General features: G+C 42.3%; 1 protein-coding gene across 2 annotated transcripts in view; it reads left to right on the forward strand.

The window, feature by feature from the left end:
- plppr4a (phospholipid phosphatase related 4a) overlaps window positions 1-19218 on the forward strand; it is a 55078-nt gene that overhangs the window by 20637 nt on the left and 15223 nt on the right. For both annotated transcript variants that reach the window (XM_071491424.1, XM_071491425.1), the window contains 8 exons: window positions 1556-1685; window positions 1819-2014; window positions 6708-6765; window positions 6865-7038; window positions 12426-12561; window positions 13824-14052; window positions 16477-17092; window positions 18995-19148. In XM_071491424.1, coding sequence (XP_071347525.1) covers window positions 1556-1685; window positions 1819-2014; window positions 6708-6765; window positions 6865-7038; window positions 12426-12561; window positions 13824-14052; window positions 16477-17092; window positions 18995-19148 — 1693 coding nt within the window. The remainder of the gene's footprint in view (window positions 1-1555; window positions 1686-1818; window positions 2015-6707; window positions 6766-6864; window positions 7039-12425; window positions 12562-13823; window positions 14053-16476; window positions 17093-18994; window positions 19149-19218) is intronic.

The raw sequence follows: 19218 nt of genomic DNA on the forward strand, positions 1-19218 counted from the left end.
TTCATATAACATTGCTGATGTTCCTGAAGTTAGGTTAAATTTGATCCAACATTTGGATGGAAACCTATTTTACGGCAGCGAGCTTTACCCCCAGCAGTCAATGTGGCTGACTGGAACAGGTGTAAACTCTGTAGCCTTTAAAATTAGTTTGTTTCAGTATAACCTGCCTTTATTCTACCAGCAGGGTCTCCCCCATACACATGCACACACATAGATAGAAAGGCTTAGCCAAGAAATCATCTTTCTTTAGGACAGTGTTTCTCAAACGTTTTCAGACCACATAACCATTAAAATGAAACTCAATTCAATTCAATTCAATTCAATTTTATTTGTATAGCGCCAAATCATAATATACATTATCTCAAGGCACTTTACAGGGTAAGGTCAAGACCTTACTTTGTTACAGAGAAAAACCCAACTGTTCCCACAAAGAGCAAGCGCTTGGTGACAGGGGGGAGGAAAAACTCCCTTTTAACAGGAAGAAACCTCCAACAGAACCGGGCTCAGGGTGGGGGGCCGTCTGCCTCGACCAGTTGGGTTTAGGAGGAGATAAAAAAGGGGGGGGTGGGGGGAGGAGAGAGGAGAAAAGAGAGAGAGAGAGAGAGAGAGACCAGGAACAGCTGTGTAGGTAATGGTGTTATCAATAATGATGACAGGTAACAGTGGTTAATAGTAAAGATGAGTAGTGGTGGATCTGGATCCTGCTGCTCCCGAGGCAGAGATACCTGCAGAATGAGGACAGAGAGAGGGAGAGAGAGGAGAAGCACAAACTACGGGAGAGAAAAATATACAAGGTTAATGGCATAAAGTAGTCCAGAGAGAGAGAGAGAGAGAGAGAGAGAGAGTGAGAGTCAGGGACCACCTAACTCCCCAAACATCCCCAAAACCAACAGGGCTACTGATTCAGTAGTAGGGACAGAGTTTTAACTATCAGCCACTTGCATCAGGTTGTTGCACCTTGCCTGTTGTGTTCATTGTGTCAGAGGTTTCATTTGATTTCTTTTAATTGACCCGGTCTTCAGCCACCGCTCCAAGACATTGTCTGTTGTCTTGCTGACAACTGGATAAATTTAGCACAATCCTAGGGCAGGCTAACTGGGCAAGCTAACTATCACGTTAGTCATCATTAAACAAACTGTAAACTGGTAAAGCTACGGGAATAGACAGCGTCGCAAAATGGTCAGTTACACTGAAGTCCAATAACTGCAACACAAAACAGGCAATTCATATAATATTGTTTGAATTTACATGTTAATATAATACTGAAAACAACACATTTACAACACTTACTACCAGGCTTTGTGGTCACTCTTAGACAGCTCGAGAAACACTCATTTAAAACATGATAGTTTAACGATGCTGGATCTTTCCGGTGCTCGTGCTTGTTTTCCTTGTAGTTTTCCTCAGCTTGGGTTGAAAGCTCCAGAACAAGTGACCTCGAATTTTATTTGTCAGTTTTTTACACTTTATCTTCTATTTTGATATTGTGTAAATAAACACACAAAACCACAGACTCATTGTCCACCATCCTCCGTGTGTGTGTGTGTGTGTGTAGATTCTGATCGGAGAGGCCATTCTGTACTGCTATCTGTCCAGGAGGTCATCAGCCACACAGACCGAGGCCAACATCAACGCTGCAGGCTGTAATTTCAACTCCTACATTCGCAGGGCTGTGCGCTTCATAGGTGGGAGGACACATGAATTATACCCACAGCTGAGTCTGTGCACGTTTTTAGCAACAAACCACAGAAACAGAAATAAACAGATGATGCAGCTCTCACATTAACATGATATTCACAAATGTGTTATTGTTCTCAGGGGTCCATATCTTTGGCCTGTGTGTGACAGCACTGATAACTGACATCCTCCAGCTGTCCACTGGTCAACACACCCCCTACTGGCTGGACGTGTGCAAACCCAACCTGACCCACATTAACATGTCCAGCTGTGATGAAGCGTTCATTCTGGACGACATCTGCTCCGGACAAGACACAGGGCTCATCAATGCTGGAAGGTGAGTCTCCCTTTGGCTGAGTGAGAGTGGGAGAGTGTGTGAGTGAACTGTCGATTGTGTCAGAGGATGTGTGTGGGTGTGCTGAGTTTGTGTATTCGAGGAACGTTTTTGTGATGTCTAGTTTTAGCAAACACTAGCACAGGCTGTAATCTCCTCGTAGCTCAGATCTAGACTGTTCTGCTCTCCCAACAGTTACTGAAACAGAAAATATATGAGTTTAATACCAGGACACTGTTCATCATACATTACCATGGTCATGTTCTACAGAGATGAGGTTATATTCTTTAGTTATATTCTTTATATTCTTTAGTCAGAACCCAGGTAGATTTTCAAGGCTGGTTTTGTAATGAAATGGTCAGACTGCTGTTCTCAAAGACTACCTACGGCTGGGTGACAAAGTAAAACCCATCATAAAGTGTGTTAGTGAAGTGTTTTTCCATCACAAGCCTCCAGAACAGCTTCACTGCTCCTAGTCGTACATTCTCCAGGTTTAGTTTTCTAGGTTTTTTTGGTTTTCAGTTGGGTTGAGATCTGGTGACAGTGAATCACCCTGATTGTCCTGACCGTCCCTCACACTGACTTCAGCTTGCTGAGGTCACAGCACTGCCTCAGTCACAGGCCTCAGACTATGGAATAGCCTGTCAACATTAGTCAGATCTGCCCCATCCAATGATTCTTTCGAACCTTGGCTTAAAACATATTTAATTTCATCAGTGTTCAAAACAAGATCAACTGACTCCTTCATTTTGATCACTTATGTGTTTGTTGATCTTTATAGCTGTTTGCTGTTTTTAAACATGCTGTAAATATGCATTTGAATTGAATTATACTGAATATCATTTTCAGTGAATCACTCAGTGAGCCCCGTGACCTCTATGGAAGCAGCTACATTTGTTGTTCCTCTCCACTTATTTGCTCCAGTTTTGTCCGTAATTTGTAACTCACCTACAGCTGCAGGATGCCAGCAGAATACTTTATTTTCTGTTGTTAAAATAACTTAGGAAGTGTAATGCATTCACTTGAGAAAAAAACAGCTGTTTTTCTGAATTAACAAGATTATTATCTCAGAATTCTGAGATGATAATCTTGTTAATTCATGAAAACAGAGCAGCACATTTTTTGAGTGAATGCATTACGTTCCTGTAGTTCACAGCTTTAAAGCAGCCTTTAGGGATCTCAGTGTTTGGAATTACATTGGCAAGTTTGTACAACAACACTGTGCCCTTCAGGGCCATTTTAGGCACAGACAGTCACCAAGTCCACCACCAGTTAGATGGGCTCCAACATGAAGGACAGAATCTTTTGTAATTAATTTCAGGCACAAAGTGTAGATTTAAAATTCACTCTGTGAAATTAGGTGCTCACACTGTGCATAGGAGCCGATGCTAAGAGGCATCCATTGAAAGGGGGCCGACACTCATTATGATATCAATAACTGACATCGCTGCATTAGAGTCCTGTGCACAGGGACGTGAGTAACCTGGGGCCACACTCTGACAGCTTCTGTTCTGATGTCATGTTATTATTAACAAATAACAGACCGACCAGCACATTACTTTATTTTTGTTCATTATGTCATCGTACATTTAAGCAAATATCTGAGCAGTTTTATGAGGTCATCACCGTGCAGACAGGAGGTTAAAAGTCAGAGCACTTCCAGGTTGCTAAAATACATAAGGTCACTACCAATGTTCCCTCTAAGCTGCGCGCTTGGGCAATCGCACACTGCCCACACATTCTCAGCGCACAAGAAAATCTATACAGCGCATAAAATAAAATTCTACATAAACTGTAAATTAATTAGAGCAATAACATTTTTTCCGTAACTTTTTGCAGTGTAACACAGTGAGTGACAGATGTCCAGCCAATGATACGATACGGTTCACTTACGCTATGCAGCCAATCATAGCATTGACATTGCTTGTGTAGGTGCCCTTCCCATATGCGCCGCGGCGCCGTGCAAGTTAGCTAGCTAACAACAGTGCATTTCATTTTAAGTGGGCCAAATCACTTATATTAAAAGTAAATGAATGGAAATTGCTGCTGTAATTTGATTCTTTTAATAAGCCATGTAACTTGCTATGATCCCAGGTGTTGATCAGGTGTGATACTGGTGTGTGGCCACAGCGTGCACGTCTGATGTTGCTCACAATGGTCCTCAGTGTGCTCAGGGAGCTTGTGTGTATGCCCAGACACATGAAATATTAGAGGGAACATTGGTCACTACAGTGCATTGCTGATGAAGAGATAGAAAGGTTTTATAACTTTGTACAGTTTTATGAACAGAAAGGAAGAAGAAGAATAGGGAGATAGTCTGGTCTGCAGTGAAGTTCAGTTTTATATCACAACAATCTCAAGAACCACAGTTTAAACCACAACATGTACAATGTGACTCCATTAATATCAAAACAAGTTCTGTGCAGTTCATAACGGACGTTCAGGCAGCAGCCAGGTGTGAACTCAGACCGTGAAACTGCTCAGACTGCAGACAGCTGACGTACAAGAAATCCAGCCAGTCATCCAACCAGACTGTTGACTGTTCAAGTGATTAATCATAAGATTTGTTGGGAGGGACACAGTCTGGGCTAAACATGGGCCAATTCTTTACAGTGTTTGCTGTAGAGAAGTCACCTCTGAGCAGAAAATGTTTATTTTCTACCAATGATGAGCTGCTATGGTTAAGTCACGTTTTTGTGCTTCTTTATATAATCCTGAATTTGCAAGTATAATGTTATGTCTCTCTGACTGACCTTCAACATGTCCATGTTTTTGCTGTGTTGACCACGATGGTACAGTCACAAGCACCATGAACCTGAGGTAGACATAGAGCGAGTATCACCACCCACTGCGTTATCTCTCACTGCAAAGACCACAGTGCAACTTCAGAGGCATTAGATGGCAGAAACACTGTGATCTAAAACCAAAGTGCTGCACAATGTACACAACTCAAACAGCGAGGAAGCCTCAATTAAACCTTGTGACACAGCGACAGGCTTCAGCAGCAACAGAACAGACTGTTCTGTGCTTTCCTACACGCCAGACTGCTGAGGTGCTGCACAGACTCTTTGTCTGCACACTGAAATGATCTGGAGTAGAGCAGCCTTCACAAATCAGGATATTTTTTTATTAAATCTCTGAACACCATTTCCTCTGCATAATTCAAATATTATTTTTCATGCCTTTTATTGGCAGATTTCTTTATGCAAATGTGTAAACAGATGAAACAGACTGCTTTGCTTTTCTCTTAGTGTTTGCAGTTTGCAGTACAGATATCATTGTGCATATGTAATCAGATATGACTTACTGAATGCAACTTATTTAATTCAAGTTTGTATAGAGCCAAATCATAACATACATTATCTAAAGGCACCATACAGAGTGAGGTCAAGACCTGACAGTTGAGCAGCACTTGGACCAGGAACAGCTGTATATGATGTTGTATTTAAGCACTGTCAGACTGGTGGTTTAATGACACTAATAATACTGATACATAGAAATGTAATAGTGTTATTAATAATAACAGCAGCACCGGTTAATAATAACACTAATGATAATAATTGTGTTCAGTGCATCAAGGAAGTTCCCCCAGCAGTATGGGCCTATAGCAGCATAACTAAGGGATGGTTCAGGACTCACCTGAACCAGCTCTAACTATAAGCTTTATCAGATACAACAGTTAGAGGCCAGATCTTAAAGGTAGAGAGGGTGTCTGCCTCCTGAACCCAGACTGGGAGCTTTTTCCACAGGAGAGGAGCCTGATAGCTGAAGGCTCTGCCCCCCATTCTGCTCTTAGAAACTCCAGGAACCACAGTAGACCTGTGTTTAGAGAGCAAAGTGTTCTGTGAGGATAATAGGGAACTGTAAGCTGTTTAAGATACGATGGTGTCTGACCATTAATGGCTTTGTAGGTGAGGAGGAGGATTAAAATTTTACTGCGCTACAAGTTGCTGTAGCCTGACTGCACATATGTTATTGTCTTCTGAAATAACTGAGGGTCTCCTGAAACATGAATACAAGTCAAGAATGGGTGTCAACATGTTGTGTAACACAAGGTGAGGTGCTGTGTATTTGACACTCTACACCTCCAAGAGAAGAACTGTTGCTCTTATGTAAAGTTGTGCTGGAAACCAGAGCTGAGACTGTACAAGCTTCTTTCAGTCACGTCTTCCTGGAAGATGCTCTCAGTGTCGATGTTAAAGAGAAGCTGAAAAGCCAAATGCAAACACCAGCACATGGAGGAAGTTGCATCAGTAGGGATGTCAGTTTCCTGTCACAGATCTATTCTGTTGTCCAGCAACATGATGCATATTTATTGGTGCATGGGCACATTGTAAATAGGAGCTGCTAATAGCTAATTCAGCATAGGTTTAATGTCAGTTGGGGGGCTGCTCAGACCAACTATACACCCCTGTATGATGACCAGATTTTCATTTCAAGTGTGGCTGCTCAGACCAACTATACACCCCTTATATCTGGTGTTCAGTATTTAAGCACTGGAAATTCAACACTATCAGCAGTATAAATGCAAAATGCAAATTAAACACCTGCTACACACACACTATTTCACTCGCTCACACACCTCCAAGTTTCTTTGAAAGTCACTTCCTTGTTGCACATGAATATTCACTATTGTCCTTTGCTGTCTGAACATGATAATTAGCTTGAAGAACACTCTGTCTTTCTGTCTTTATAGGAAGTCTTTCCCCTCCCAGCATGCAACTCTGGCTGCCTTTGCTGCTGTCTACATCTCAGTAAGTGGTGAACGTGCACCCTCATGCGTAGAGAGAAACTCGTAGCTTCGGCCAACATGAGAAGGTAACGGCTGGTTCATGTGACTGTGTGTGTTTCAGATGTACTTCAACACGGTGCTGACAGACTCTGCGAAGCTGCTGAAGCCTCTCCTGGTGTTCTCGTTCGTCATGCTGGCCATCCTGGCCGGGTTAACCAGGATCATCCAGTTCAGAAACCACCCGGTCGATGTCTACTGCGGGTGGTTACTGGGAGCTGCCATCGCTGTTTATCTGGTAAAAATCAGTGACTGTCAACTATTTTACAGGCCAGGTGCAGGTTATTTCTGACTTTGTGCACATTAAACTGACTGAATATTTAGTTTAGTGACCCTTACAGCGGCACTTTCTTCCACATCTATCTACTGTTGTGAAATTTCCTCCAGGATGGAAAAAACTAATCTGATAAAGTGAGCGATTAATGAATAAAAGTCATTCTGCTCTCAGCTAATAAAGGGTAGAGTTAAGTTTGATCAAATCAGACAAAGTATATAATTTTTTTATATTTCTATAAATATATTTTAGTCAAAATGTGCTCCAAGATAGAAGATTTTTGCTCATAACACTGTGACGCTCACATGGTTTATGATTCTGAAGTAGAATTAGGAAAAATTACTACACAGACCTCACATATGGAAATATTCATCCAGGTTGGTAACTCATGTTAGAGAATGTACAATCATAAGGGAATAATCCCTCTTGTTGGTCAATTTGAATTATGATTGTTATTAATCTCATTCATTTTATTTTATGGAAGTGTCTGTAATAATCCTAAAGTATTGTCTGTGCAGTAGACCACAGAAGGTTAAGGTTAAGTGAGACGAGGTACAAGAAAGCTCAAATCAGTTGTATATGCACACACATTTATTAGTAGCTTTATTAGCTACAAGTGACAAACACTGTCATACATATATTACAATGTCAGATGTCCATATTAAATGTGGCTTAATTTTCAAATAAGGATGAGGTAAACATATGTCCCACTGAGATTACAGGTCAGGGGTCAGTCTGCTCTGAACACCAGGTTTCCTACAGTGTTTTCCACGTCAGCTCGTCACAGATTTCTTTGTACAGTCATCGGCTCCAAGCTCAGCTTGTTCTCCCAGAACAGTGGAGCCAGCAGGAAGTCAGACAGTTTGGTCTGTGGAGCCTCAGACACACACATGCTGTCAGCTGGCTCAGGCAGTGCACAAGAACTGAGTATGCACCATAGGAATCAGTGGTGCACCATTTTCTGAACACAGTATCCACTAAGACAAAGTAATACATGGTCACTATATACACTCCATGCTACAATGAGTGGTAGTGAATCAGTCTCCCTCATGTGCCCTGACCCTCTGCGTCACACACAACAATAGACTGTATATAAACCTGGACGTAGACTCTGGGTCTGAAAAGTGAAGGCAATGCTGAATAGCCTTAAACCTGCATCTATCTAATGACCATCAGGGGGCGACTCCACTGGTTGTAACAGGAAGTCTGATTGTACTGAAGTCTATGGGAAAATGTCTCTACTTCTCACTGATTTATTACCTCAGTAAACGTTTTCCTGATGAGTTTCTGGTCTCATTCACTAGTTTCAAGTCTTCTTCAATACAACATGATGTTTATTTTTTAAATTATGCTCCATTTAGAGGAAAATAGACCATAAAGCAGGGGATGCATTAGGGCGGGGCTACCGTGTGATTGACAGACTGTAACACGCACAGAGACCTGCCTGACAATCAGGACAGAGGACAGAGCAGGTCAGATAATCTGCGAGTTAACTGGCAAGGTAACCTGAAGCTTACAAGCTCTACTTGTGTCTGATACCAGGTACTTCCTTTTCATTGCAGATAGTACCTCCTCAATGCAGCGTTGTTACTATAGCAACAACATACAAAGCTGTTACGAGGTTTCCTTCAGTTGACCCCATCCCAGTTTTGCAGGTTGTCTAAAAGTATAGAACAATAACTAACAGAGATGTAACAGGCTACAGTGAGCGGTGCACAGTTGTGTAAAAATGTTGGTTGTGAGTGGTCAGCAGTAACTTATATTGAAGCAGACTGAACTTAGCTTGTTCATTTAGTGCGTTAATGTTGGGGCAGCACAATAAGAAAGAAATGTATTTAATTTGCCCATGTGTGTATCTCACTCTCCTGATATGTTCTGTTGTGCTGTTTCAAAATAAAGGGGAAAAAGATGGCAGGTTTATTCACAGCATCCCATCAATTTGAGTTGAATCAGTACCATGCAGTGGAACAGGTCGATGTGTGTGAGGTGTCAGGGTGCAGGGTGTTTTTTTTCATCACCATGATATAAAGTGTTACCTTTTTTTTCATGTTTTAAATACAGTTTCTAAACTACTCCTGTTAGCTGCCGCAGAATACACTCTGTTTAAATGTGATATAGTTACTGCAGGACGTGCGTTTCACTACATGATACAGGCTAAAGGAGACAAGAATGTTCAGCTCTCATGTAGAAAGTGGTGGATACTGGCTCAGTGTAATACCTCCCACACACCATCATCCTCCACCCCACACACACAGATAGACACATCCACACACGCACACACACGCACACACACACACACACACACACACACACACACACAGGCCCTTTCAGCTGCCTACACTTGTTGTTCTGCTGCAGGAGGAAACGTTGGCTACAGATTTGAGGTCGTACTCTGGAACAGCTGATGAAGAGTTCAAACTAAACACATTTCACCGGTGTATGTCTTTTATCTTTATGCAAACAGATAATTATTGATGAGGGAAAATGATCTCTGTAATTAACTCAGGTTGCAAGATTTTTATCCTTTATTTTTTATGTGGTTCTGCACTGTAGAGGGTTGATGATTACCCACATTTGGTCTCTAGGCAATAGTCTTGTGCAGCACAGGATTCATTTGGCTATTTTAAGATGCTTTGTTTGGCTTTGTATTATCTATCAACAGAGCGGAAATGAAGAGTAGCTAAACTGGGTGTGATTGGCAGCCTCCACATGTTTTTGTGTTGCAGTGTAATATTGCTGCTCTGGATCAGGAAATCTACACAGAATAGAAAATCTTATTTTTCCTGTTCTTTTTAAAAAATTTTTATTCCAGTTGCTCTGTTCTGGTAGCTTGTGTGCAACAACATGTAAAGCTTATCGTGTCAAATGTGTTTTGTATATTGTTGGTTGTGTAATTGGATTATTATGACTGAAGCATTAAAGGTTCTGTTAGGGATCGTCACTGCTACTAGATGTCACACTAAACCACCAGCATGTCAGACCAGAACAATCGTTTTGTCGGCCACAATCTCTCATACCCATCATGTTACTTAAGCATCTAGGAGAAGAAAACCCAATTCTGAGTCAAGCTGGAGCCTTTAGCAGCTCGTAGGGTTCTACTGTTGGTAAAGACAGACCAGTATCGCCTCCACGGTCGGACTGGGAAAGAAATTCAGGCTCAGACTGACCCACTGAGACCTGCCACATGAATGACATTGATGGAGCATGTAAAAACTGGATGTTGTGACGGTCCACAGGCCGACCAGGATTTGAACTAGTTGTCCACATGTCCAGTCCACCTGTGCTCTGGTCTCATCTCTGTCTTTGTCTGAGCCTTTTCAGACAAAATTGTGGTTTCTTCATTAGAGGAAATTCTGAAAGGTCACTTTCACCTGAACTCTGCGTACTGCACTGTGTGATCTCACATGTGGGTGGAGCCTGTGTGTTTACATGGGGAGGACCAATTATTTAACAAGAAGAGGCTCACATGCACTAACACACACACGTACATGCACTAACATGCACACACTGCCAGAAAGGCTACCAAAAGAAAGACCAGAGAAACTCAGATTACAACAGACACAGAGGGGGTGTGGCTTCGTTCTCTGCTCAGGAAGCCATGACTCCGCTTGATCTTTACATAGAAAACAGTTGTTTGCTGCTGTGTTATTGGTTAAAATCTGATTTTAAGAACCTTTAAAATGCAAGCAGAACTTTAATGTTTTTATGTTTTTATTCTGGTGGGTTGGTTAATCTGTAACAATTCATCATATTTTATCAACTTTTTTTATTTTATAAACTAAATTTTAATCTGTAAAAGTCATTACAAACTACAGCCGTGAAACTGATACATAAGTGGAGACGTACAAATAGCCTTTGTGGCATGAACTACAGAATCTACAATATTGTGGAACAGCAGCACAGGTAGAGAAGTCAGGGACCTGACTCAGTAATGTCAGCTAACATTATATATTGTGCATAAGGTTAGCTAACATTCACCTTAGACGTTGGGTATAATGTAATAGCATGGTAGTCCGGATGCCCCTCTCCCCAGCAACATCTTCCAGTCTGAGGGGTTCCCAGGCCAGATTAGGTAGTCTCTCTAGAATACGCTTCTGGGTCTACCCCAGGGTCTCCTGCCACTTGGACATGCCCAGAAAACCTCCAGTGGAAGGCTCCCAGGAGGCTTCCTGATCAGATACCTGAACCACCTCGACTGGATCCTTTCAACATGAAGGAGCAGTGGCTCTATTCCTAGCTTCCCATGGGTGTCTGAGCTCCTCACCCTATTTACACTTACCCACAGTCTCATTATTTGGCTCACTACCCAAAGTGTTGGAACGTAAAGTTTTGCTTTCCAGCTCAGCTCCCTCTTCACAGTGGTCAGATACAATGCCTCAATGTCCACCTGTTGATCTCACACTCCATTTTACTCCCGTAAACAAGACCCAGGGCACTCAGAGTCCCTCACCTGAGGCAGAAACTCACTCCCAACTGAAAGGACGTCCTCCTGAGAATTCAGACACAGCTATCCTGGCAGTTATGAACGGACCAGATGGCTCATAATAAGCTTGCATTTGATCAATGACCTTCAGTTGTTCAGCTGTTTGTGTGTTGTCTTGCAAGCTCATTTGAGTGCAGTGTGTAGAGTCTGTCATGTTCCTCCCTTCATCTCCCCACACCTGCCTCTCTCTAGCTGTTGTCCTTGGACTTATCCCTCCGTCTCTCATCACCTGACTGCCCCACCCTGTCCCCACTCCTCACCTGAGCTCTCCCGACCTGCACCTCATTCCCCAACAGCCTTGCTCTACTTATACCAGTTCACTTCCTGTGTTCCTCCTCAGATTGTCTGCTTTTGTTCCTGTATATGCTCCAGCTTATGTTCCCTTGTGTTTTCCTTGTGATCCTGCTCCAGCGTGTGTTTTTGCTGTTGCCTCTGCCTGCTTGTGTTCCTGTTTGCCAGTGTGTCATCTCATCGGCTTCTAAGCCTTTTGTCATATTAAAGCATCTTCAGTGCATCAGCCTGATGTGTGTGTCTGTGCCTGTGCTGCTGCCATTGTGGGCATCTTTATTTGCTCTTAGGTTCAAAAATTACAGATTATAAATCATGATTTTACTATATTTCAATTCCAGATAGGTTTGATGATAATGACCTAATTGTATCCATCCTGCAGTGAAACAGCAGTAGCACTGAGGAGCTAACATGGCTGCCTCCTGAAACTGGATTTGCTGAAGTCTGTTTCATCCCTCTGTCTGTACAGAATGCCCTTCTCTGTCTCACTGTGTGTGTGTGTGTGTGTGTGTGTGTGTGTGTGTGTGTGTGTGTGTGTGTGTGTGTGTGTGTGTGTGTGTGTGTGTGTGTTTGTATGCAGGGTGTGTATGCAGTGGGGAATTTCCAGCCCAGTGAAGATCGGTCTAGAAGTCGACTGTCTCCCCCCATACTGAGAGAGCCCCCCCTCTCCTCCCTGCCCAATGTCAGCCAAGCAGCAGTTAGCAACAGCCACCAAGGTAAAACCAGCTTCCTCTCAGAATTACAGATCATCGTCACCATGACGTGTCATCTACCAGAATACATTCCCACAAAAAAAAACACATAAATAAACCTTATCATGTCATTACCAGCAATGTTTCAGTTCAGCTCAGTCTGACTTTGGGCTGATGAGCACAGTCTCACTGGTCCAACAATGCAGTGACTTTGAACAAAGTGAAATGCAATAGAAACAAAATCAGGGGAAAATAAATGTTACTCATCTGTAAAAGTCAAAGCACAGAGAACAAGATGTAAAATTAGAGGTCTTTGCTTACTTTCTTAAAACTTGAACTTGTTTACAGCAGTATTTTTAGAGCCTCAGCCTAAAAACACTGGGTCCCTGTCACACACTGAACGTGCAGCAAAGATCAAATGCCTAACGAGAGGGAACCTAATTCTTCGATCAGCTGTTGTGATCTGTGGAACCTACCTTTACTTTAGATTATATTATCTGTTCTGTTACATTCTACATACTCTACAGTTGTTGAGCTGTCGTCTCAGTGTGCAGCTTGTAGAAGAAGATACTCAGTTTAGGATTCTCATCCCATACACATTATATATGGAAGCTATTAGAAATAGGAACTGTTTCATATATTGACATATAAGTCTAGCCCATACAAATATATATGTTTATGTTTGTATGTTTACATTGTAGACATACTGTATATATTACATAAATATACATATATCCATCCTAAAGCCTGTCAGTATATGTTGATATGTTATACAGTAGGGTTACACGTCTAAGACCACTATCTCTGAATGAGAAGACAGACATGTTTAAAATTAATTATAAATTAATTTTAAAAATAAACATGTAAACATATATAATCGCTATATGTATGTTGTTGCTGTATGTTCAATAAGCTTGCATATATACATTAAATATATATTGTTAACGTATATGGTTGCAACATATTAAACCATAAAAAAATTCATCAGATATTCATTATACATATATGTTCATATATACAGATGATGTCTATATGAGATAATCATAATAGATGAAATATATGATAACATCACTCTTGATATAGGGACATACATGTCATGTATTACGCCTCTGTCAGGGATGTTCAGTTCAGTTGTTGCTGGTTTGATGTCTGATCTTATTACGGTACTTTGACAGTGAATGACACTTTGTTGTTTTAGTAAAACCCACTTCAGATAAGTAAATTAACTTTAACTCACCACCGTTTTTAACTCACCACTGTGACCTCTCCTTGACGTCCTCTGATAGGCCACCACACCCTGGCTCCCAGCCAACCAGAGCCCATTATCACCAGGACCTCCTCCCACGCCTTGTCCCCCGACCAAACGGGGCCCATCCTGACACGAAGCTCCTCCTATCGGGAGCCCTCACTGACCAATCTGAAGAGAGCCAGTGCTGAGGTGGAAGTGATAACTCCATCCAGTCCCCTTGGCAACCGTGACAACATGATGACCTTCAGCAGTAGCACACTGCCCAGGTAACTGTTTTTAATGAGAGAGGAGAAAACAAGAACTTTGCTTTGGTTTTGCTTTTTTGCTGAGAAAGGAGTTTGCAGTTCATTTAATCTAGTAACAGTCGTAGTAACTGTCTATCTAAAGGCAGGAAAGTTTTCAATGTGACTCTTGAATCTTACTTTTTTGATGTTGTTGTGACTGATATTAGAATTTGTTCCAGGGTAAATCTGTCTTAAAGCATTGTAGCTGCTGTGGGCTACCAACAGCAAATTTTGGTAATCCTCTTAGGGAGCCCTTCATTCACTCTCCTGATCCTGGGTTATGTCGTAACAAAACGCTCCCATTTAAAAAATGCAAAAATGATCTCAGTCCAAAGTATCACACCTTAAATCACTGACCTTTCACGTACACTGGGCTTGCACATGCCGGTGTAAACAGGAAGAGATTGTCTCCTCTGCAGCTGGTTAGTTCCAGTAAATCCTCTGAAGCAGGAACAGCAAAGACAGTTGTAGAGTTCAAATCCAGAACTGAACTGAACAACAGCTGCTGCAAAGACAACAAGGTCACTAACACTTTAATTCATTATCCATGTTGTTTCACCACTGGTAATCCAGGCTGATGAGAGCCAATCAGGAGCCACCGTGGGCGTCTATGTTATCGTATCCAAAGGTCTCTGTTTCTCTCTCTCTGTCCAGACTACAACACAACCTTGGAGTTTTCAAAATAAAAAAGTTCCAGCAGCGTTTCTGAAAGTGTCTGCTTTAGGGCCTTGAAAACAAGAGTAGTGTGGATGGCAGGCGTAAACATAGCAAAAGAGAAATGTTTTAAAACTAAAATGTATTAGTGTGGACGTAACCTCGGACAGTCACTGGATGTAGCTTTGGCTACATAGCATTAGATTAGCTAATGTGAGCTACACCTCAGCTAGTCTCTTGGCCTGTAAAAGAGCTGGAAGCTCAAGAGGGTTTTGCAGAAGTAGTCAACCTACTATTGGAGTAAAAATGTGTGTGTGGGATGTACAGAGCAGATGAACAGAGCTGAGCCTAGCATTGTGCTGCAGACATAGTTCAGTAACTTTTTGATGTGAATGTTTTAGAGGAGAATAGTTTCACAAAACAGGAACCCTGTGCTCCATATTAAAACCTAACTGATGATAATCACGAGTCAGTTCAGTCAACCTCTTCATTCAGCAGCAGTATCCCACACAGTGTCTGAGTCAGCCATTACTGGCTGCAGCATAGCTGCACAGTGTGTCTGAAGGTTGATGTTTGTCTCGTCACAGCTGTCTGAGGTCAGATCACAGAGGGAATACCACAACAAACAGCCCGAGTACTACACATGATGAGACCATGTAGCAATCATTGACATCTCAGATACATATGGTTTAAATAATCATATTAATCATTTATTATTGGACAGTTGATCGTCTGACTGTTGCATTGTCATTGACATATTAAAAAGCTGTTCAGTCTGTCTTTTCCCTGTTCCCTCTGTCGGAGGTAGAAACACTAAGTGATCTGAGATGTCGTGTTTATCTAAAGAAGAAGCTTGAAGGTCTGTGTGGGTGTAACTGAGAAAACGATTCATTTGATATACTGGAAAAGCACCACTCTAAAGTAGGGATGACACACAGGGTTCTGTGACAGAACATGTGGGGGTTGTTCTCCAGGAGCTCACCATAGAGCTGACTGCTCCCAATTTTTAAAAAAAGGGTCTAAGGGATGTGGCAGTAATAATTAATTGAAAACTGCAGTAAACTGAAATGAAAGTTGTTGAGGTTGTTTTCATGAGGAAATACCAGGTGCTGGTGGGAGGACTTCCCGATCATGTGGTCAAACTGTCCCTCGTGTTTGGATCCTCATCTGATTACTTTTTTGTATCTCTGTGCTGGTGACAGTCAGAGCCAGAGGTATTATGTTTTGTTTGTTGTACGTCTGTCTGTCTCATTCTCATGAACGCGACATGTCAGTAACAACTTCAGGGAATCCCTTCAAATTTGGCACAAACATCCACTAGGACTCAAAAGGTCACTTTGGCCTAACAAAACATGTTTTTGGCCATAATTCAAGAATTCATACAAATTATGACACAATTTAAATCAAATGTCAAACAGGATAAACTAAAATGATGACATTTTATATCCAAATGGTCAAAGGTCAACTTCACTGTGACATCATAATGTTCTGTAAAAATACTTCATTATTCAATGCAATCATGCAACTTTGCTGATTGGTGGAGGAAACAACTAAAGCACTTTGTGTTTGTTTGTATGAAAAGTGCTTTACAAATAAAGTCTGATTGATTGATTGCAGCATAATTCTACTTTTTTTATGAAATGGATTTGAAATAGTCCAGAACAACTCAGTAAACAAATATTTTAGTTACTTCCAAAGCAAATTGAATTTTAAATGCTTTTGCACATAGTGATTTTAAACCTCTTGCTCCAGGTCCCACGGGGGCTCCTCATTGGATGAGGGTCGCATTCCTCGCCGTCATGCGTCCATCCACGCCTCAATGGACTCCACTCGATCCAAGCAGCTGCTCAGCCAGTGGAAGAATAAGAACGACAACAGGAAGCTGTCCCTGCAGGTGATGGATGGAATAAGACCTGCCTCCTCCTCCTCTCCTCAGAGGAACATGGAGCTGCGCTGCTCCTCCGAACCGTCCACCATGGGCCTGGAGGCAGAGCTGCGCGGTGTAGCCCACCCACCTGCAATCACTGCCCAGGAGGCAGAGCTGCGAGCTGGGGCCCACATCCCAGCTCAATACATGAAGCTAGCAGCTAGCTCTGTTCCTATGGCCAATCATAATCACATGGCCCATAATGGCAGCACCGGATTGGCTGGTGGGGCCAGAGTGTCTATCCAATCCCGGCCTGGATCCTCCCAGCTGGTTCATATTCCTGAAGAGGAGAACCCCACCTGCAGGGATCAGGAGAGTGAATCAGAGGACAGCATTATGGACGGCGGCGGGTCAGTGAGGGAGAAGTGGCTGAGAGTGGCTGAGAAGACTACCATCCCCTGCAGGCCACTGAGTGCTGGAGGACAGCCGCGTCTTATGCAGGTCAATCATCCTTTTCCTTTACCTACTTAAACTCTGTCTGTCTGACCCAGCTGAGCGACCACAGTGACACAACTAGAGGCTAAGGAGCTAAGTGGTTGCAGTGGTGTGTAGGGTTTGATCATGGTAGGAAGAGCAGTCCTCATCACTGCCCTGTAGACCAGAACCCAAGTTATGAACTGGAGTGAAGCTGCCACAAGGTTTTGTAGTGAAGGGAGAGGAGTAGTGAGGGAAAACAGAAGCTGGGTATCGGTGTTCTAGACTAGCAGCAGAGGTCTGGTGGAAGACAGAGGGACTCTAGATAAGAGGGAGTTGCAGAAGTCCAGTCAGGAGATAACAAGAAGGTAGAACTGCACCTGGACCTGCCTCCCTGTTGAGGAAGAGTTACATCAGCCTGATGTTCCACTGGGGGAATGTACAGGAGTGGATGTCATAGCTTGACATCTACACCAAGATGTCTGCAAGGCAAGTGATGATGTGTGCCTCCACCTGAGGATCACATACCAGGAATGAGAAGAATAGTTGGGTGTGGTAGTGGAGGTGTCCCAGGGGCCTCGAGGAGCCCATGTTCACTCATTAAGAGTGACCTGTCAGATAAGATCCATCCAGAGAGAGGGCAGAACCTGAGACATCCAACCTTTAGGGCTTGACAGGAGGTTCACTGTGTCACACACGGCTGACAAGGTCAGAAGTATGAGAACAGAGGAGAGGGAGTTTATTTTGTCTTGCACAATAATTTTAACTAAAGCTGCTCTTTGTGGACCCTTTAACCACATTACAGCCTTGATCAGTTGTCGCTGAGCTTGAGTTGAATTGTTAGTTACATGAAGTAGACTGTTTACACACAAACACGTTCTTTAAGCACAATAATGTGTGGTTCACATGTGTAAACAAACACAAGTGTGCATTTTTAATGTATTTGTTATATTATTGTTATTGGAGATGCAGTAATTGAGATTTTCCTTGGGTGATTATTTCATTTATTTTTTCAAACAACTAGATGAAGGCCTCTCTCTCTCTCTCTCTCTCTCTCTCTCACTCTCTCTCTCTTTTTCTCTCTCTCACCTGCAGCAGCGGTTCAGTGCTGTAATGTTTCTGCAGACCCAGAGGCTGCAGTTTCAGGACTTTCAGGACCGCAGTCCTAAGAGCACATTTCACCCCAATTTTTTTACTTCAGCGCCACCTAGTGAATTGGTGAGGATTAGTGTTGTTCCACACACATGGGGTTTCCTGTAAAGTGGCAGCGTCACAAAAAACTAGGGTTCTGAAAGTCCTGAATCTGCAGCCTCTGGGTCTGCAGACACATGCTACTCCGCTGATCACCTAGTCACCAATCATAACCAATCACGTTAACAACTGGCCTTTTCCGATCGCCAGCAAATTGAACAGAACAGGACTTTTTTTTTTTTTTTGAGATGTTGCAACTCTAGTTTTTATTTTGTTTTATTTTGTGAGCATGGAAGTTTATTTTGAAAAACACTGTATGCATGTAATGAACGTGAAGTGGCTGCAGGAAACAGAATAAACAGAATTAGACCTTTTTTTTTCTTTATGGGAATGATACAGGGATTTAAAAATTATTTGAAAGAATTTGAGAAAAATATGCTCAAATCAGAAACAGAAATACATTTCAGAACTATGTAGCACTGCACTGAATAAGATTTTACAAAGGTATTTACATGGTTAAATGAATAGAAGAAGTTTTTGGGTTGTTATGGTGCAAGAAAAAAGCTATACAGAAAAGCTATACAGAAAACAATACAGATTACATGTTTGTGGACAGCTGCAGCCTTTCTGTTAAAAGGCTGAACTTCACCTCTAGAAGAGCAGGTTAGTTGATACTGATTTAGTTTCCCAGCATCAAGATTAAGAGTAGCTCACATTTAGGTCTTTCTCCTCTTGCAGGTTATAGCCTTATCCAAACAGCAGGGTCTGCTTTGCTCTCCTCGGTCGGAGGACGGTGGCAGCACTGTCAGCTGCACTGGCTCCATCAGATACCGAGCTCTGATGGACCAGGACCCATCACCGCCCGCCTCCACCACCGGAGCAATGGGAGGAGGTCCGTATTACTTATAGAATAATATATACTGTATATCTTGTGTGTATGTACTACATATACTACATGGGTT

The sequence above is a fragment of the Trachinotus anak genome, unplaced genomic scaffold, assembly GCF_046630095.1.
Source record: "Trachinotus anak isolate AG129_WGS33_773 ecotype Australia unplaced genomic scaffold, CSIRO_AGI_Tana_v1 ptg000012l, whole genome shotgun sequence".
Classification (NCBI taxonomy): domain Eukaryota; kingdom Metazoa; phylum Chordata; class Actinopteri; order Carangiformes; family Carangidae; genus Trachinotus; species Trachinotus anak.